The 18,250-nt window shown below is 40.6% G+C and overlaps 1 protein-coding gene across 5 annotated transcripts in view; it reads left to right on the top strand.

Moving 5' to 3' along the window:
* Positions 1-18,250, top strand: part of ALDH3A2 (aldehyde dehydrogenase 3 family member A2) — a 125,119-nt gene that overhangs the window by 40,464 nt on the left and 66,405 nt on the right. For all 5 annotated transcript variants that reach the window (XM_025428212.2, XM_049110244.1, XM_035716876.2 and 2 more), the window contains exons 11-12: positions 9,848-9,956; positions 10,538-10,613. In XM_025428212.2, the coding sequence (XP_025283997.2) occupies positions 9,848-9,956; positions 10,538-10,613 (185 nt within the window). The remainder of the gene's footprint in view (positions 1-9,847; positions 9,957-10,537; positions 10,614-18,250) is intronic.

The raw sequence follows: 18,250 nt of genomic DNA, 5'->3' as shown, positions 1-18,250 counted from the left end.
TCCATCTCAGAACTTCTTTCAAAATTGGAGTCAATCCTCTCAAACCCTGCTCCTGCTTTAATCAAGTAAGTTCGTGAGATATTCTAAATCCTTTGTTTTGTCATTTCAACAGTCTTCACAGTGTCTTCACTAGGAGTGGTTGCCATCATAAGAAACCATTTTCTTTGCTCATCCATAAGAAACAACTCCTCATCTACTGAAGTTTTGTCATGAGATTGCAGCCGTTCAGTCCCATGTTCAGACTCCCTTTCTGTTTCTAGTTCTCTTGCTATTTCTACCATATCTGCAGTTACTTCCTCCACTGAAGTCTTGAACTCCTCAGAGTCATCCATAGGGTTGAAATCAGCTTCCTCTAAACTCCTATTGTTGATATTTTGACTTCTTCCCATTAATGATGAATGTTCTTAATGGCATCTAGAATGGTGAATCATTTCCAGATGGTTTCCAATTTACTTTGCCCACATCCATCAGAAGCATAACTCTCTATGACAGGAATAGCCTTATGAAATGTATTTCTTAAATAGTAAGACTTGAAAGTTAAAATTACTCCTTGATCCGTAGGTTGCAGATTTGACACTCTGTTGGCAAGCCCAGAAACAACAGAAATCCCACTGTGCATCTGCATTGGAGCTTTTGGATGACCCAGGTGCATTGTCAATCAGCAGTAATATTTTGAAAGGAATCTTTTTTTCTGAGAAGTAGTTCTCAACAGTGGGCTTAAACTATTCAGAGAACTGTGTTGTAAATATATGTACTATCATCCAGTTTTTGTTATTCCATTTATAGAGCACAGGAGAGTAGATTTAGCATAATTCTTTTAAAGTTTTTTTTTTAAGATTTTATTTATTTATTCATGAGAGACACAGAGAGAGAGGCAGAGGGAGAAGCAGGTTCCCCATGGGGAGCCCAATGCAGGACTCCATCCCAGGACCCCTGGGATCATGACTTGAGCCAAAGGCAGGCACTCAACCACTGAGCCACTCAGGCACCCTGATTTAGCATAATTCTAACGGGCCCTAGGATTTCTAAACTGGTAAGTCAGCATTGGCTTCAACTTAGTCATTAGGCCCTAACAAGAGAGTAAAGCCTTTCCTTTGAACGTTTGAAGCCAGACACTGATTTGTCTCTAGCTGTGAAAGTCCTAGATGGTATCTTCTGATATAAGGCCATTTCATGTGCATTGAAAATCTGTTGTTGAGTGCCTTCTCATAACCTTCATTCGTTATCTGAGCTCCATCTTCTGGAGAACTTGCTGCAGCTTCTGCATCAGCACTTGCTGCTTGACTTTTCACTTTGATGGTATGGAGATGGCTTCTTTCCTTAAACCTCTGGAACCAACCTCTGCTAGCTTCAGACTTTCTCCTGCAGCTTCCTCACCTCCCAGCCTTCACAAAAGGGAAGGGAGTCAGGGCCTGGCTCTGGGTTAGGCTTTGGCTTCAGGGAGTGTTGGGGTTGGTTAGGCCTTCTCTCCAGAACACTAAACCTTTCTCCACATCCAAGAGTGCTTTGTTCTCATCCTTGTGCTCCCTGGAGTGACACTTACCCTTTCCTTCAAGAACTTCTCCTCTGCCTTCCCAGCTTGGCTGTTTGGTGCGAGAGGCCTCGCTTTCAGCCTGTCTCAGCTTCTGAGATCCCTTCCTCACTAAGCCCAATCATGTCTAGCTTTTGATACAAATTAAGAGACGTGTGACTCTTCTTTGCCCTTGAACACTCATGGGTCATTATAGGATTATTGCCCCAATTTTAATATTTTTGGTCTCAGGGAAGGGGGAGGACTAGGAAGAGGGAGAGAGATGGGGGAATGTCCAGTTGTGGAACAGTCATAATACACATAACATTTATCAGTTAGGTTTGTTGTCTTAAATAGATGCAGCTTGTGGCACCCCAAAACAATAGCATCAGTAACATCAAAGATCACTGATTACAGATCATCATAATAAATGTAATAATCATGAAAAAGTTTGAAATATTACAAGAATCACCAAATGTGATGCAGAGACATGAAGGAATGGTGGCAATAGACTGCTTGATGCAGGATTGCCACAGATTTTAATTTTTAAATATCGCAGTATCTGCAAAGTGCACTAGAGCAAAGCACAGTAAAACAAGGTATGCCTTTATTGTGTGATTCCACTTATATGAGGTCCTCAGCATAGTGAAAATCATAGCCACAAGTAGAATGGTGGTTGCCAGAGGTTGGGAGGGGAATTGGGGAGGAGCTGTTTATTGTTTATTTATAATAGAGTTTCAGTTTCATAAGATGAAGAAAGTTCTGGAGGTGGATGGTGGTGATAGTTGCACAACATTATGAGTCTATTTAGTATATTAAACTGTACATTAAAAATGACTATATGGTTAAAAAACATAATTGGAGTAATAGGAAATACTTAAGTTATGTATTTTATGTGTTTTTTAACCACAATAAATAAAAATGGGAAAAAGTAGAGATAGAATATATGAAAGGTATAGATCCTTATGTGCATCCAGTAGGAATTTCACAGACAATAAAAGATGCAGTATTCAGAGCCATTTAATAAGAGACAGAGATGGGATCCCTGGGTGGCGCAGCGGTTTGGCGCCTGCCTTTGGCCCAGGGCGCGATCCTGGAGATCCGGGATCGAATCCCACATCGGGCTCCCGGTGCATGGAGCCTGCTTCTTCCTCTGCCTGTCTCTCTTTCTCTCCCTCTCTCTGTGACTATCATAAATAAAAAAAAAAAAAAATAAGAGACAGAGATAGACCCTTGAAGTGAGACATAATCTCAGTGTTCAGAAATCATAATGAACATGGTATTGGAGATTCTAGCCTGGGCAATTAGGAAGAAAAAATATTAGGCATCCAGATTGGAAAGGAGGAAGTACAATTATCTGTATTTGCAGATGACATTATTTTATCTATAGAAAACCCAAAGTAGTGTACACACACACACACACTGAAACTACTAGAGCTAATAAATGAGTTCTGAATGCCACATTGCAGAATGCCACATCAGTACACAAAAATCAGTTGTATTTACATAACACTAGCAATGAGCAATCTGAAAATGGAATTAAGAAAATGGTTCCATTAGCCCCGCCATCAAAAAGAATAGTCAGTAGTAAATTCAGCCAAAGAAAGGTGAAACCTGTGCACTGAAAGCTACAAAACATTATTGAAAGAAATGAAAGAATACTTGAGTAAATGAAAAGATTTCCCATGTTCATGGATTAGAAAACTCAGTATTGTCTATTGGCATCACACACCCCACCACTACCACCAAAGGTGATCTACACTTTCAGTGTAATCTCTTTCAAAGTGTGAACTGGTCTTTCTTGCAGATTGGATAAACTGATCCTAAAATTCATACAGAGATGCAAGGGACCCCAAATAATCAAAACAAGCTTGGAAAATGAACAAGGTTGGATGAGTCATCCTTCAACAATTGCAATAAAAACCTGAAGACCATGAAATGATATAATCAAAATATTTGGAGGTCCATGTCAGTCCTTATCCAACTAAGCTAGGGCTCGAGAAGGAACAGATTAAAACACTGAGAGACATCACAGAGTATCACTGAAAGAAACATTGGTGTCAAAACAATGGTAAGCAAAGAAATTGATAAATATGGATGTATCGAAACCAGCACGGACTATAAAGAAAAATTCAACTAATTTGCACAGTGCAAAATTAGGTAGAAATAAAATCCTTACTAGTAATAAGAAATTGGGAGAGCATTTTCTTAGTTAAAACAATCTAGACATAGGAAGAAGGTGGGAAATAGTTGATTAAGTTAAAAGTTTTAAAGTCTATGCATGTTGACAAACTAGTTTAAGGGGACTATCCAAGAGAGGGGAAATAGGATGTGTTTCCAAGCCAGTAGCAGGGATACAAAAGGGAATTAAGAAAAAAAAACATGATCTGGGCAGCCCGGGTGGCTCAGCAGTTTAGCACCACCTTCAGTCCAGGCCTGATCCTGGAGTCCCGGGATCGAGTCCCACATCGGGCTCCCTGCATGGAGCCTGCTTCTCCTTCTGCCTGTGTCTCTGCCTCTCTCTCTCTCTCTCTCTCTCTCTGTGTGTGTGTGTCTCATGAATAAATAAATAAAATCTTAAAAAAAAAACATGATCAATCCAACATAAGGCAGTGAAAGTAATGAAGATAAATAAGCAAAAAAGAAAGCATTATAATTCATACATAATAAAATGGTAGAATTAAATCCAAATACAGTCGACCCATGAACAACACAGGTTTGAACTGCATGGGTCCATTTGTATGTGGAGTTTTTATAGAATGGTACTATCAGTGTATTTTCTTTATGACTTTTTTCCTAGCTTTATTGTAAAAAGGCAGTACATAATACATAAGACGTATAAAATATGTGTTAATTGACAGTTTAAGTTTTTTTTTTTTTTATTTGTGATAGTCACAGAGAGAGAGAGAGAGAATGAGGCAGAGACACAGGCAGAGGGAGAAGCAGGCTCCATGCACCGGGAGCCTGACGTGGGATTCGATCCCGGGTCTCCAGGATCGCGCCCTGGGCCAAAGGCAGGCGCCAAACCGCTGCGCCACCCAGGGATCCCGACAGTTTAAGTTATTGGTAAGGTTCCAGTTAACAGGAGGCTATGAGCAGTAAGTTTGAGGGGGAATAAAAGGGTAATTTTTCCCCCAGTGCTATGCTGCCTTTTTTTCAACAGACATCATCACATCAACCTTTTTCTTTTTTTTTTATGGTGAAAAAGTTTATATTTAGATTTATAGCCAACTGAACTCGGTTTAGATGATGTTAATTTTGTTGGCAACATCCAAAGCATCATAGTCGGGAGCCAGTCGAACATATGCTTTCTTCTCTCCATCAGGCATGATCAAGGTGTTGACCTTGGACACATCAATGTCATAGAGCTTCTTCACAGCCTGTTTGATCTGGTGCTTATTGGCCTTGACATCCATAATGAACACAAGTGTGTTGTTTTCTGTTTTCTTCATGGCTGACTCAGTAGTCAGGGGGACCTTGATGATGGCCTAGTAATCAAGCTTGTTTCTCCTGGGGGCGCTCTTTTAAGGATATTTTGTCTGCCTTCAGAGACGCAGGGTCTTGGGTCGTTGGAATGTAGGTGGCATACGGATCTTTTTTTTTTTTTTTTTTGTGACTGTGCACACCTTTCAGCACTCCTTCCTTCCTTCCTTCCTTCCTTCCTTCCTTCCTTCCTTCCTTCCTTCCTTCCTTCCTTCCTTCCTTCCTTCCTTCCTTCCTTCCTAGATTTTTATTTATTGATTCATGAGAGATACAGTGAGAGAAGCAGAGACACAGGAAGAGGGAGAAGCAGGCTCCATGTAGGAAGCCTGATGCAGGACTGGATCCCTGGACCAGGATCACGCCCTGAGCCAAAGGCAGACACTCAACCACTGAGCCACCCAGGAGTCCCTCAGCACCGCTTTGGTAGCTTTCAAAGCCTTTGCTTTGGCTTCGGCTTTGGGAGGGGCAGGGGCTTCCTTCTTCGCCTTCAGTGCCATCTTTGTGAAAGGGCACATTTTTCATTTTTTAAAGACTTTTCAAAAAAATAGTTAAACCGATTTGCCTCTGTGTGATCAGCACTTGAATATAGCCCTGTTCACTTCATCACTTCACTGAAAATGGACTGAATATCTTCTAACATGTGGAATTTTATCCTTGAGAACATAATCTCAAATGAAGAAAATTTTGTTAGAAATGAGTATTCCTTCTGAAAATTTTTGTTAATCCAACATACATTATTTTAATTTTTTCAAATTAGTGAGGTTGACTATCTTTATATTTTCTTTTCATTACCTGTTTATATCCTTTGTCCATTTATCAGTTTGGGCTCTAGTGAGATTCTTTTTCTTATCAATTTGTCTGACCTCTTTATACTTGAAAATTATTTTATTAATTTAAAGATTTATTTTTTATTTTTTAATTTTTGTTGAAGTTTGATTTGCCAACATATAGTTTAACACCCAGTTAAATATTTATTTTTTTTTAAAAGATTTCATTTATTCATGAGAGACAGAGGCAGAGACACAGGCAGAGGGAGAAGCAGACTCCATGTAGGGAGCCAGATGTGGGACTCAATCCCGGGTCTCCAGCATCACCCTGGGCCAAAGGCGTACATATATGTTCAACCGTTGAGCCACCCAGGCATCCCAAAGATTTATTTTTTAAAAGACTATTTGAGAGAGAGAGAGAGTGCACACACGAGCAGGGAGAGTGGCAGAGGGAGAGCTGGCAGTCTGACGTGGGACTTGATCCCAGGACCTCAGGATCATAACCCAAGCCAAAGCCAGACCCTTAACCAACTGAGCCACCCAGGTGCCCCAGAGGCCTTTTTCATAGAGTATATTTATTTCCTATTGAGAGCAGCATATACCTTCACCCTTCTACTAAAGTCATGCAGTGTTTGACCAGATCATTCAGTATAATTCCATTTTCTTCTTGAAGAGCTTAGGGCTCTTCGATTCCCTGCTTTAATTCGAATCTCTGAGTCCTAGACTTTTTCCTGGGGTGCCCCACAGCTGTCACACCACAGTTAATTTTTTACTTTCCTCGTGAATTAAGTCTACAGTTTCTTGTATCTCACTTCTTCTACTTTATTATATTCCTTTGAAAAAACATTTGGATTATTGAGGCGCCTGGGTAGCTCAGTTGGTTAAATATCCAACTCTTGATTTCAGCTGAGGTCGTTATCTCAGGATTGTGAGTTCAAACCCCACGTTGGGCTCCGCACTGAGTGTGGAGCCTACTTAAGATTCTCTCTCTCCCTTTCCCACTGCTCCTTCCACCCTCTTAAAAAATTGGATGATTTAGTCAAAGAACTTTTTCCTAAGATTATATGGAGGTTAAACTGTGAGCCATACACATTTGAAAGAGTCTTTATTTCCCCATACACTTGTTCAGTAATTTGGCTGAGTATAGAATTGTAGGTTCAAAACAATCTTCCCTCAGAATTTTTAAGGCATTACTGTATGGTCATCTAGCATTGAGGTACTCAAGTGAAGTCTGATCTTAATCTGGTTCTTATTCCTTTGTGACAACATGGTTTCTCTCTTTGAAGGTTGTAGCATTTATTTCTTTGTCCATGTAGTTCTGAAGTTTCTCAAGTATGTTCTCCTGAAGGTAGTACTTTGCTTACCCTGCTTATTATTAGTGCTTGGTATGCCCTTTCTTCAACTCTATGAAGTTTCAAAAATATTATTCTTTCTCCCTTTTCTGTACCTTTTCCCTCTCTCTTTTTTAAAGATTTATTTATTCATGAGAGAGACAGAGAGAGGCAGAGACATAGGCAGAGGGAAAAGCAGGCTCCCTGCAGAAGCCCAGTGTGGAACTCGATCCCAGGTTCAGGGATCATGCCCTGAACCAAAGGGAGAGACTCAACCACTGAGCCACCCAGGCATCTCTCTTTCTCTTTCTCTTTCTCTCTTTCTCTTTCTCTTTCTCTTTCTTTCTCTTTTTAAAGATTTTATTGATTTGAGAGAGCACAAGCTGGGTAGAGGGGCAGAGGGAGAAGCAGACTTCCCACTGAGCAGGGAGCCTGATGTGGGACTTGATCCCGCATCCTGGGATCATGCCCTGAGCCAAAGGCAGACGCTTAACCAATTGAGCCACCCAGACACTCTAGTCTCTTCTCTTTTTAATTTCCTATGAGGTGGAGGTTGACCTCCAATATTGAACTTATTTTTTTTTTCCATCCATTAGAAAGAATCTCTTTGTCTTTTTGCTATTAAATCTTTTCACTTTTGTTTTTATTTTCTAAGAACCCTTTCTTTTTCCCTTATAGTCCCTGCTTTATGGGAACCTGTTCTTGTTTTATGCTGCATTATCTTTTAAGTATCTTATCAGACGTTCTCTTCCATGCTTTGAGTCACCTCTTTGTTTCTTCTGAGCTCAGTTGGTCTTTTATTTATCTTAGTCTTTTGAGGGGATGTGTTCTTTGGTTTTCCTCAAAGATCTGGTGATCTTTATTAGTCCCTTTGTACTTATGAAAGCATGAATACATTGATTTATAAAATAAATGGCTGGCATGGCTTTTCCGACGTTGTTACTTGGGGATTTTTCTGACAGTAACAATTGGAAACTGTCAGATTTTTCTGACAGACCTTTCCCTTGAATGGGAAGGACCAGCAGGGAGCTGAGTACAAAGGTAGCATCTATCAAGTGGGATCTTCATTTTAGGGTTTATGGGTGAGGAGCAAGCAGCCTGACCTCCTCAACCTCTGCTCTACCCCACTTCCCATGACCCACCCACCCCCAAGACAAAACAAGAAGGGCTTGGTTCTGGGGATCCCTGGGTGGCTCAGCGATCAGTGGTTTAGCGCCTGCCTTCGACCCAGGGCATGATCCTGAAGACCCGGGATCGAGTCCCACATCGGGCTCCCTGCATGGAGCCTGCTTCTTCCTCTGTGTATGTCTCTGCCTCTCTCTCTCCTCTGTGTCTTTCATGAATAAATAAATAAAATATTAAAAAAAAAGAAGGGCTTGGTTCTGAGGTGCTCACATCATACAAGGAGCTCTCCTGCTTTGCTTTTTCTATTTTCGCCTAGTCTTTCTGAGTGTTGTGAGTCTCAGAGTGAGATCCAGATAGGCCATGGGGTCTGGATGTGCTGTTGGTACCAAATCTCCCTGTGTAGTGCTCATCACTGCCTCGCTGATGTACTTGAAGTTTCAAGCCTTCTGAGGCTGCACTGGGAAGAACTAGCAGGATCTGGCCTCTGCCTGTTTGTATTTGGGATTGTGGCTTCCTGTGGTTCTACCCCAGGATTATGAAATGTGCTTTCCCTCTTCTAGAAGCCAGTCTGCTCTCTTATTCTCAGTGTTGTGAATGTACTATGTTTCTGCTAAGCATCTTTACTGACATTTTAATGGGATATGGGAGGGAAGAGAGTTGAACATGTGAGCCAGTCACTCATCTTGAACCAGAGGACAATTAGGCGTACCCTGGGCAGACAAGTCTTAAAATGTTTTATATAGTCAAGTCCATTGTTTTTCAAAGTTTTTAATTGAATATATGTATATATACATTTTTTTTTACCAACTCATGCTGATTCTCAAAATAGTAACAGAGATTGTTGGGAGAATGCTGTTTTTAGTAGGAATGAAAAGTTAAAGCTGATATATAAATTGTCAGCAGACATGACAGCTAAAACCAGAGTATTCAGTAACAATCCATGTTACCTGAATAGATCCTGAGGGCAACACTGTATTACAGGACAATAAAAGGAGGTGAAAAACATGACCCTGAAGGTTGAATAATGGTCTATTCAAGAAGCAAGAAAACTTATAGTTTCAGATTTCTGTAATGAATGATGAAAAATAGATTTTTGCTATTTTGAAGGGACATATTTCAGTGTCCTGCATAATTCAATATATGGGATGTTTGACATGATGGGAGTTACAGAGTCAGATTTCATCAACATTTATTGAGTTCCTACAGTGTGCCAGGCTTTGTTCTAAGTGCTTTTTCTCATAGTTCATTTAATTTTTACAAATTATTTATACATTTATAATATATTAAATCTTCTCTTGTAGAATGTAGCAAGATTAAATTAAATCTTGATGGTGTATGTGTTTAGCCAATAAAGGAGGTGCTTTACCCTCAAGTCCCGCTTCATTAAGGAATTCTGCTCTGATATATGTGAGTGGTCAGGGCAGCCACTGTATTTCTGTAGCAATGAAGAAATTGGGTGTTAGTGGGACTGAGCAATTTGATTATGGGCACGCAGCTCAGATGTAATAGAACCAGTTCTAGAACACAGATTCCAGTCTCTCTAGGCTTCTCACGTGATTGGACCTGAGGGCACTAACATTCTAACTTTCAGGCCCTCGGACTTACTATGATTTGTGATTGTTCATTCTCAGGTGCCCCTGGGCTTTGGTGTGGCGGCCAGTGTCCGAGTGGGTAATGCTCTGGGTGCAGGGAATGCTGAGCAGGCTTGGCACTCTAGCGTCACTGTTCTTCTGTGTGCGGGTAAGTTAAAGCAGTTCCACTCTCTGGTGTCCATACTGAGTTCTGTGTGTTGAGTTAAAATACACATAATCAATTTCTCTAGGGAATTGACTTATGGAGATGTACTCAGCTTAAATATCCTTGAAGCTCTTTCCACTTTACTCAGTTAAAGAAAACTTCTAATTATGATTTTCTGTTATTAGGTACCGATGATCTAATGTTACTCTCGGTACTGTTGAAAATTTTTTCATATTGTTAGCATCTGCAGGCTTATTTTCTGACCAAAGTCTGTGTGACGACTGATTTGCCACAATCCTGGATCGCTGCCTCCTCTAGCAGTTTTAATATTTTGGGATCTGAGCAGTTAGAGAAGATTCTGATTGTATTGATATCTTACTGACATCTTTTCTAGGCATCCGCCTTAGGAAAAGGAATCAGAATCATCTGATCTTCGTTGTTCTTTTCATAGACAGTAAGAAGAAGCACTTTAAATTATCACATTTCTTACACCATTGACAGAAATATCTCATGAGCATCCAGTCCTAGGATTTATTACACGCTGGAGAATTCTCATTTCCAGTTGCTTCTTCTGTATATTTCAGGTGTTTGCGCACTCGTAGTGGGCGTTTTACTTGCAGCTTTGAAGGATGTCGTTGCCTACATATTTACCAGTGACAAGTATGTACTCACCTTCTTAAAAAAATGTTTTCTGTTTTATACTTTCTTTTATTCAGTGTACTTTTATGGTTTGATGAGGTGAGTACTATTTTCCTGCATAGGAAAATCCATAGTGCAGCCAGGAATGAGAACCAGAGTACCAACTTTGAATGAATTTGGGTGAAGGAAGCCCCTGATAACCATCCCCTATTCCTCCAATATCCAGTTTCTTTATTTATCAAACCTGAGTAGGGTTTCTCTTGTGCTCAGTGCTAGTTTTGCTCAAAGAGACACAGAAAAACATGTGGAACATCTTCATCCCCAGAAAGGCATCTCCCAGTCCAAAGCACACTGACACCATGCATGCCTGAATCAAAAGGGCAGAATTGGTATTAATCATTAAGTCAGTCTTATGTTGAATTTTATTGCATTTTCTGCAACTCTGTAATTATTTAGATATAATGAAGTACCTTTTGAATAAACCAGATCCTCCTGATGAAAAAGCTTCAGTAATCTGCATTGGTTGCCTCAGATTACTATTCTGAAGAAATTCAGTTTTATTACTTTTAAGTATGCTCTATTTTCATATGACCTCACTGTTTTTTTTTCTTCTTTTCTATGACCTCACTGGTTTTAGATGAATGTTTAAACATATTTTTTAAAAGATTGTACTTATTTATTTGACAGAGAAGTCACAAGTTGGGTAGGGCAGAGGGAGAGGGACAAGCAGACTCTGCTGAGCAGGGAGCCCAAGGTGGAGCTCGATCCCAGGACCTGAGCAGACGCTTAGCCAACTGAGCCATCCAGGCACCCCGACATATTCTTATAAAATCTTAGGACTGGGGAGATTGTCCAATGGAATTATAGGGACTGGACTTACTCTACTGCTTTAAATAACTAAAAAATTGGACAAAAATCTATATTTTCAAATGTTTTTCAGACACTAGACAATAGGCAGCATGGATTAGTAATCTATGAGAGAGGAAACAGCAAACCCTGTGATTGCTCCAGCTCACCAGGAGGGCATTTCCAGGCCACAGCCCAGATGGGGACCTGGCAAAGCCCTTTCATCTCTTGGGTTGAAGGAAGGGAATTAGAAGTTTGGGGAGGCCTGTGACTGGAGTCCACAAAGCAGAGCACTAGCGGGAGAGAGCTTCCAGAGAGAGTTTGGAGAAGGTCTCCATTGCATCTTCAACTTATTTCCATGAGGATAGTAATTGAAGCTATGGGAAAATCACCTGAAAGTAGCAGGAAGAACAATCTCTGAAGCTCACCAGGGCTGGGAAGAATTTGTGTTCCCACCAGCCAGAACAAACCAACCTCGTGAGGTGTGGGGCAGCTAGTGGAGTTCTCATAATTGGAGTTCTCATCTTGCCTCAACAGTGGAGGAAAATCATCCCTAGAATGAAGGCTGCTCTGGTGCCTCCTAACAAAACATAAAAGCAAATCTGAAAGGATCAAACCATTTCTAAGAAATTTAACTGCATTCCAGAACTTAACTGCATCACACCTCAGGAGTGTCTAAAATAATACAAGACTGTGTAGTACCCAAGGAAGTAAAACTCACAATGCCTGCTCACAATTAAAAGTGACCAGGCATGAAAAGAAGTGAGAAACAAATCCATAATGAGAAGACAATCAAGGAAATTGACCCAGAAATGAAATAAACGATAGTTAGTGCACAGGGATAATGAAAGTTTTTATAACCTTGTTTTGTATTTTGGAGAAGTTGGAGGAAAACATGAGCATGTTAAAGTAAGCCATCAAAGATTTTTAAAGCAACAAGTTGAATTTATAGATCTGGGGAAAAAAATGAGATGAAAATATTTTGGATGAGATTAACAGCAGATTGGATACTGTAGGAGATAGGTGAACTTGAAGACAGAGCAATGGCACATATCCTAAATGAAATGTGGAGAGGAAAGAAAGACTAGAAAAAGAGGAATGGAGCATCAGCAAGCCATAACTGACCTAAATGTAATTAAGGGTTCCCAATGTAGAGGAGAGAGAATCGGGAGTGAAAAAAAAAAAATACTAGGAGGCATAATGGCAAAAAAACTTTCCAAATTTAGCAAATTTTGGGATTAAATGCATCTAAAGGGCTATTTGGTGTAATCACCCTTCTGACATTGGGATTCCTCCAATACATCTGTGCCAAGTGGTCCAGCTTACATTTTTATGGCCTCAGCAACAGGGAACTTGCTGTCTCCTGAGGCAGCTTTGGGTCTTGAGACACCCTTATTTTGAGTTAAAACCTCCCCTTCCCCACCACTAACTTTCACCCACTTCTTTCAATTCTATGTTTCTGAGAAAGTCCATTTCTGAGTTACAGCCTTACAGCTCTCTGAAGGTGGCTCTCATGCTCTGCAGAGTCTTCTCCATGATAGATACATGTAATTCCTTGTGGAATATTATTTTGAGTTCCACCCTCTTGAATTCACACACACCTGAAGATAGTACTCTTGGTCACCACCATTTAGAGCCGAGCTATTTCCATTCTAGCTCATTCTTCCTGACAGACTGCTAGAGAAATATAATTTTTGATGGCTGCATCCCCACCCTTCCTCCATGTGGGTGTCTTCTTGTGTCCACGTGCAGCATCCTACATTTGTACCTATTGATCTTTAATATTTTTTGGCACATTCTGACATTTTTGCTTCTCAGTTCTGTTAGTGACAGTATTTCCTATCTTTTTCAGCTGCTGGCATCTGTACACGTGATATATACTTTTATATTTCCATTTTCTCCTCTTTGATCTAAAGCTCTGGCATCTTCATTGTAGTCTTCCTCTTTATCCCCAAGTCCTACCAGCATCCTGGGTAAACTTAGCATCTGCATGGATGAGCCATCCATTGTCCCAGTCCCTCACTCCAGTGCCCTAGTCCTCACCCCAGGAACTCTCTCTCCCTGCTTCAGGTGCACTGTCCCATGGTCATTCTTTGCTTTTTGTCATCACATAGAACTGTTCATCTCCAGTCCTGCAGTTGGCCACAACTCCAGTCCTTCAAACATGCTTTTAAAGATTCTCAAACGTGTGTGCTTAAAAAGATTCTTCAACCACATGGGCCCTCTAATATGTTGACACCTCTGACTTTGCATTTATTCTCAGTCTGTCATGACATCCCTGCCATTCCTTCTCTACATCTATAACTTAGATGCCATAGTGCGTTATTTTAGTAACTCTTGCTAGTAACCTAAATTCCTTTCGCCCTCCTGTATGGCAGATCCCCCCACCCTGGAGGAATCCAATTGCACATTTTCTGTGCTAATAACTGATCATTTTGGAAAAGCCATGATCCATTTCTAGGACACATTGGTTGCCTAGAAATTTAGGACTACCAACCCCAAATATACCCTCAGCACTGCCTATCCTCCATCTCTTTGGTCATCTCATTGTCCATCTCTATAATCCATATTAGACCTTCTCTGCTCTCCTCAAACCACTGATCCCTCCCGACTATCTTTGGCCATCACTCTCAGCAAATGACCTTGCCTTTCCCTTGAGTTTATCCAGCTTGGTGTCTTTTGAGTGTCTTGGATATGTAGATTCACGTATTTCATCAAAGTTTGTAGCCATTCTTTTTTTAAAACCTTTTATTTCTGCCTCTTTCTGTCTCCTCACCTCCTGGGACAACCGGTGTGTGTGTGTGTACTTGGTGTGCCAACAGGTCTCTGCACTCTGTTCATTTCTCTTCATTTACTTTTCTTTCTATTTCTCATATGGAATAATCTCAATTATCCTATCTTCAGGTTCACTCATTCTTCCTTCTGCCAGGTGGAGACTCTCTACTGAATTATTTATTTTAGTTTTTGTACTTTTCAACTCCACAGTTTATGTTTCTCTTATAATATCTTTCTCTTCATTGATATTATCTATTTGATGAGACATCATTCTTGTATTTTCCTTTAGTTCTTTACATACAGTTTAAAAAAAAACTCTTTGAACATATTTAAAATAGCTGATTTAAGGGTTTTTTTGTGAGTCCAAAGTCTGGGCTTCTTCAAAGATAAGTTTTAGTAATTGCGTCCCCTTCCCCCCACCCCCCATATATCTGCCATACTTTCTTATTTCTTTATTAATTTTTTTTGAAACTGGACATTTTTTATATTATAATATGGCAGTTCTGGAAACCAGAATTCTGCCTCCCCAAGGTTTTTTGTTGTTGTTGTCGCTGAGTGACTTTTATGAATTAGTTTAGTAAGATCTGTTTTGTTTGTTTGGTCAAATGTGGCCACTAAAGTCTCTTGCATTAGTTTAGTGATCAGCTAATTATTGGACAAAGATTTCCTTGGATACTTGCATCCCAGACATCTCCCACTCTTGGCTGGGGGGGGGCTCTCTGTGCATGTGTCAGGGCATATCTTCAACACTCAGGCCGATACAATTTGGCCTTAACCCCTCATTTCCTGCTTGTGCAGAGCCTCAAGTTCAGCCAGAGGTGAGAGATTAGGGCCTTCTCTGGTCTTTCTTGAGCATGTGCACAGACATATGTGTGCATATGGCCTTCTAGATTCCCAGGAATATGTCAGAGTTTTCAGAGCTGCTGTTTCTATCGCATCACCCAGATTTTCCTAACCAGACTTGTTAGTTTGTCCATTGTCTATGCCAACTCTTATCTTTTTTCTTCAGACAGCAGCAGCTAAACCATTTCCCCATAAATATTTTTGACAAACATCTCTCAGAGATCAATGTTAACACTGGGCAAGTGTGAGTCAAATGAAATGAAAAACCTGTTCTTCTGAGGAACAACCAGATAATTGATCTATCTACAAAATAATTATTCTTTGAGAATGAAGTTTGAAAAAGTTCAGCTGACACTTCCTCCTCCAATCTTGAAAATATAGGCTGTTATTTTTCTTTTTTTCAAAAGGTTTTATTTATTTGAGAGTGAGTGAGCAAGAGAGAGAATAGTAGCATCGGGTGCGGGGTTGGGAGAGGGGCGGGACAGAGGGAGAAGCAGACTCCCTGTGAGCAGGGAGCCCAATGCAAGGCTCGATCCTCGAACCCTAGGATCATGACCTGAGCTGAAGGCAGATGCTTAACTGACTAGGCCACCCAGGTGCCCCTGGGCTGTTATTTTTCAAGGTTACTGCTGATCTGGGAGCAGGGGATAGTACTAAGGTCAGTGAGAACACCACAGAGCTCCCAATTATTACCAAGACTCAGCAGATTTTCTTGAAGAAGCATTCCCCAGGTCACTGCAAGTCTTTGGTTAAGAGTTCTGAAAAAATTGATTCTGACAATATTTGCTAGTTTCTGACAATTTATCTTTCACCTGTGAATGGGCCATTCTTTCCTCTTTCTTTGTATGCTTGTGATTTTGTTGTTGTTGCTGTTGAAATTACATTTTGAATATTGTAATGAGATAACTGGAAATCATGTTCTCCTTCTTCCTTGTCCATTGCTGTTTTGCTTGTTCTCATTGCTGTTCTGCAGTTGTCCATTTGTGGTTTTCCAAACCACTTTTTTTTTTTTTTGCAAAGACTGTGTTCCTTGTTGTGTATGGTGTCTATTATCATTCAGCCAGTAGCCTAGCAGATTTCCTTAAATGTCTTTAAAATAAAATTTTAAAAAGATTTTATTTATTCATGAGAGACATATGCAGAGAAGCAGACACACAGGCAGAAGGAGAAGCAGGCTCCCTGCAGGGAGCCTGATGTGGGACTCAATCCCAGGACCCTGGGATCACACCCTGAGCTGAAAGCAGATGCTCAACCACTGAGCCACCCAGGCATCTGTAAATGTATTGATCCAATAAGAAAAGACTATTTTTTAAAAGTTCTGTCTGTGACAAGCACTGCATTGGAAGGCACTTCGGCCCAAAGGGGTTGAGGACAGTGGCCGGCCTCTGTGCCAGTTCCTTAGTGAACTGCCAAAGAGAGCAAAACATACAACTCTGGTTTTTGGAGGAAAAGATCTTTATTGTCCAGCATGCCGCAGTAAGCCACATCAGGAATGCAGGCAGCCATCCCTGTAGCTGCCTGTCATGAGACCAGGGGATGGGAAATGGTAGTAGCTACTATGCAGAACACCAAAATTCATCTATACTTACTAGCCTCTTTCCTCATCATGCACAATTGCTGCAAGCTTTCAGCTAGACTCCAGAGTTCTGAAATGGTTGCTTTTGACATTTCTTAACAGTTCAAAAATTGTTTGGGTAAAAGGATTGATCCTTGGAGCTTCTTATTCCACCATCTTCCATGATGTCACCTGGGTATAGACTTTTCATGCTAATTTGACACTTATTCTTTTGAAGGAGAATTTTTTTCTGGAAATCTTTCAGATATTCTTTTTGTCCTTGGATGTGCTTAGGTAAAAGTGAATCTTTTTTCTTTTATTCAGTATGGCACTTTATAGACTTCCAGTCTGAAGCACTGGATTTTTCTTTAGCTCTAGGAAATTTATATAAATGGTAGACTTAATGGGTTAATTTGTTTGTCTCTTTTCTCTCACTTTCTGTCTCTGTTTTGGCATGTTTCCTCAGCTTTGTCTTTCAAATTAAAATTTACTATTTTGTCCTATTTCATTATCTAGTCCTTAAATAGGATGTTTTAGTTTAGTGTTTGTATGTTTCATTTCATTTTTTCCCATTTGCTATTTTTTCCTTGCATGCTGTATTTGCTACAGAAATGTCAGCTGTTTGTGTTGGCTTTTCTGCACGCTCATTTTGGTCTTTCCTTTTTTTTTTTTTTTTTTCTGTTGATTTTCTTCAGTGTCTGTTAAACACTGGGTTAATGCCTTTATTTGAATAAAGACCATATTGTCATTTTGTTTAGAGATAATGTACACGGTAGGTCACTTTATGGTCCTATGAATAAGTTCAAGGATGTCACTCCTCTGTGAGATGGCTGCCTGCAGGCTGTATTGGTGGTATCTGTTGACCAGCAGTCTTCCCCTTTAGGGTGAATTGTAGGGATGCAGAAGGCTTCCTTTGGGGACAGTATGATAGCCTATTTTACATATTATGACCACATTGGCTCCATTGTGCAGGACTTTAGTCACCCCTAGCTCTGCTGTGTCTCTCCAAAATCCCAGTACCCCTACTGTAGTTTCCCCTCAGGCAGATCTTCCACCATAATCAGAGTTTAGAGGATTCATGAGGAGGCATATGCTTCCGATATGAACGCCGACTTTCAGCTCCATTTTTGAGGAAGACTCCTATTCACAGAGAAAGATTACCCTATATAGGCTGAAACCTTCTTTTTTTCCAACCTGCACATTTTTATACTCATACACAAAACTTTAAGAGTTATCCTTGGGATGCCTGGGCGGCTCAGTTGGTTAAGTATCTGACTCCTGATTTTGGCTCAGGTCATGATCTCAGGGTCCTAGAATTGAACCCCACGTCAGGCTCCCCGCTGAATGGGGAGTCTGCATGTCTCCTTCTCCCTCTGCCCCTACCCCCCACTTGCGCTCATGCAAAAAAAAAAAAAAAAAAAGAACAATCCTCTATAATAGCAGCTTAGACCACATACCTTTTACCCTAAATTCTAACTAATAAAATTTAGGGATGCCTGGGTTGCTCAGTGGTTGAGCATCTGCCTTTGGCTCAGGGTGTGATCCTGGAATCCCGGGATCGAGTCCCACATCGGACTCCCTGCATGGAGCCTGCTTCTCCCTCTGCCTATGTGTGTCTCTGCCTCTCTCTCTGTGTCTC

This window comes from Canis lupus, chromosome 5 (genome assembly GCF_003254725.2).
Source record: "Canis lupus dingo isolate Sandy chromosome 5, ASM325472v2, whole genome shotgun sequence".
NCBI classification, from domain to species: domain Eukaryota; kingdom Metazoa; phylum Chordata; class Mammalia; order Carnivora; family Canidae; genus Canis; species Canis lupus.
This window is presented reverse-complemented; position numbering and strand designations above follow the sequence as displayed.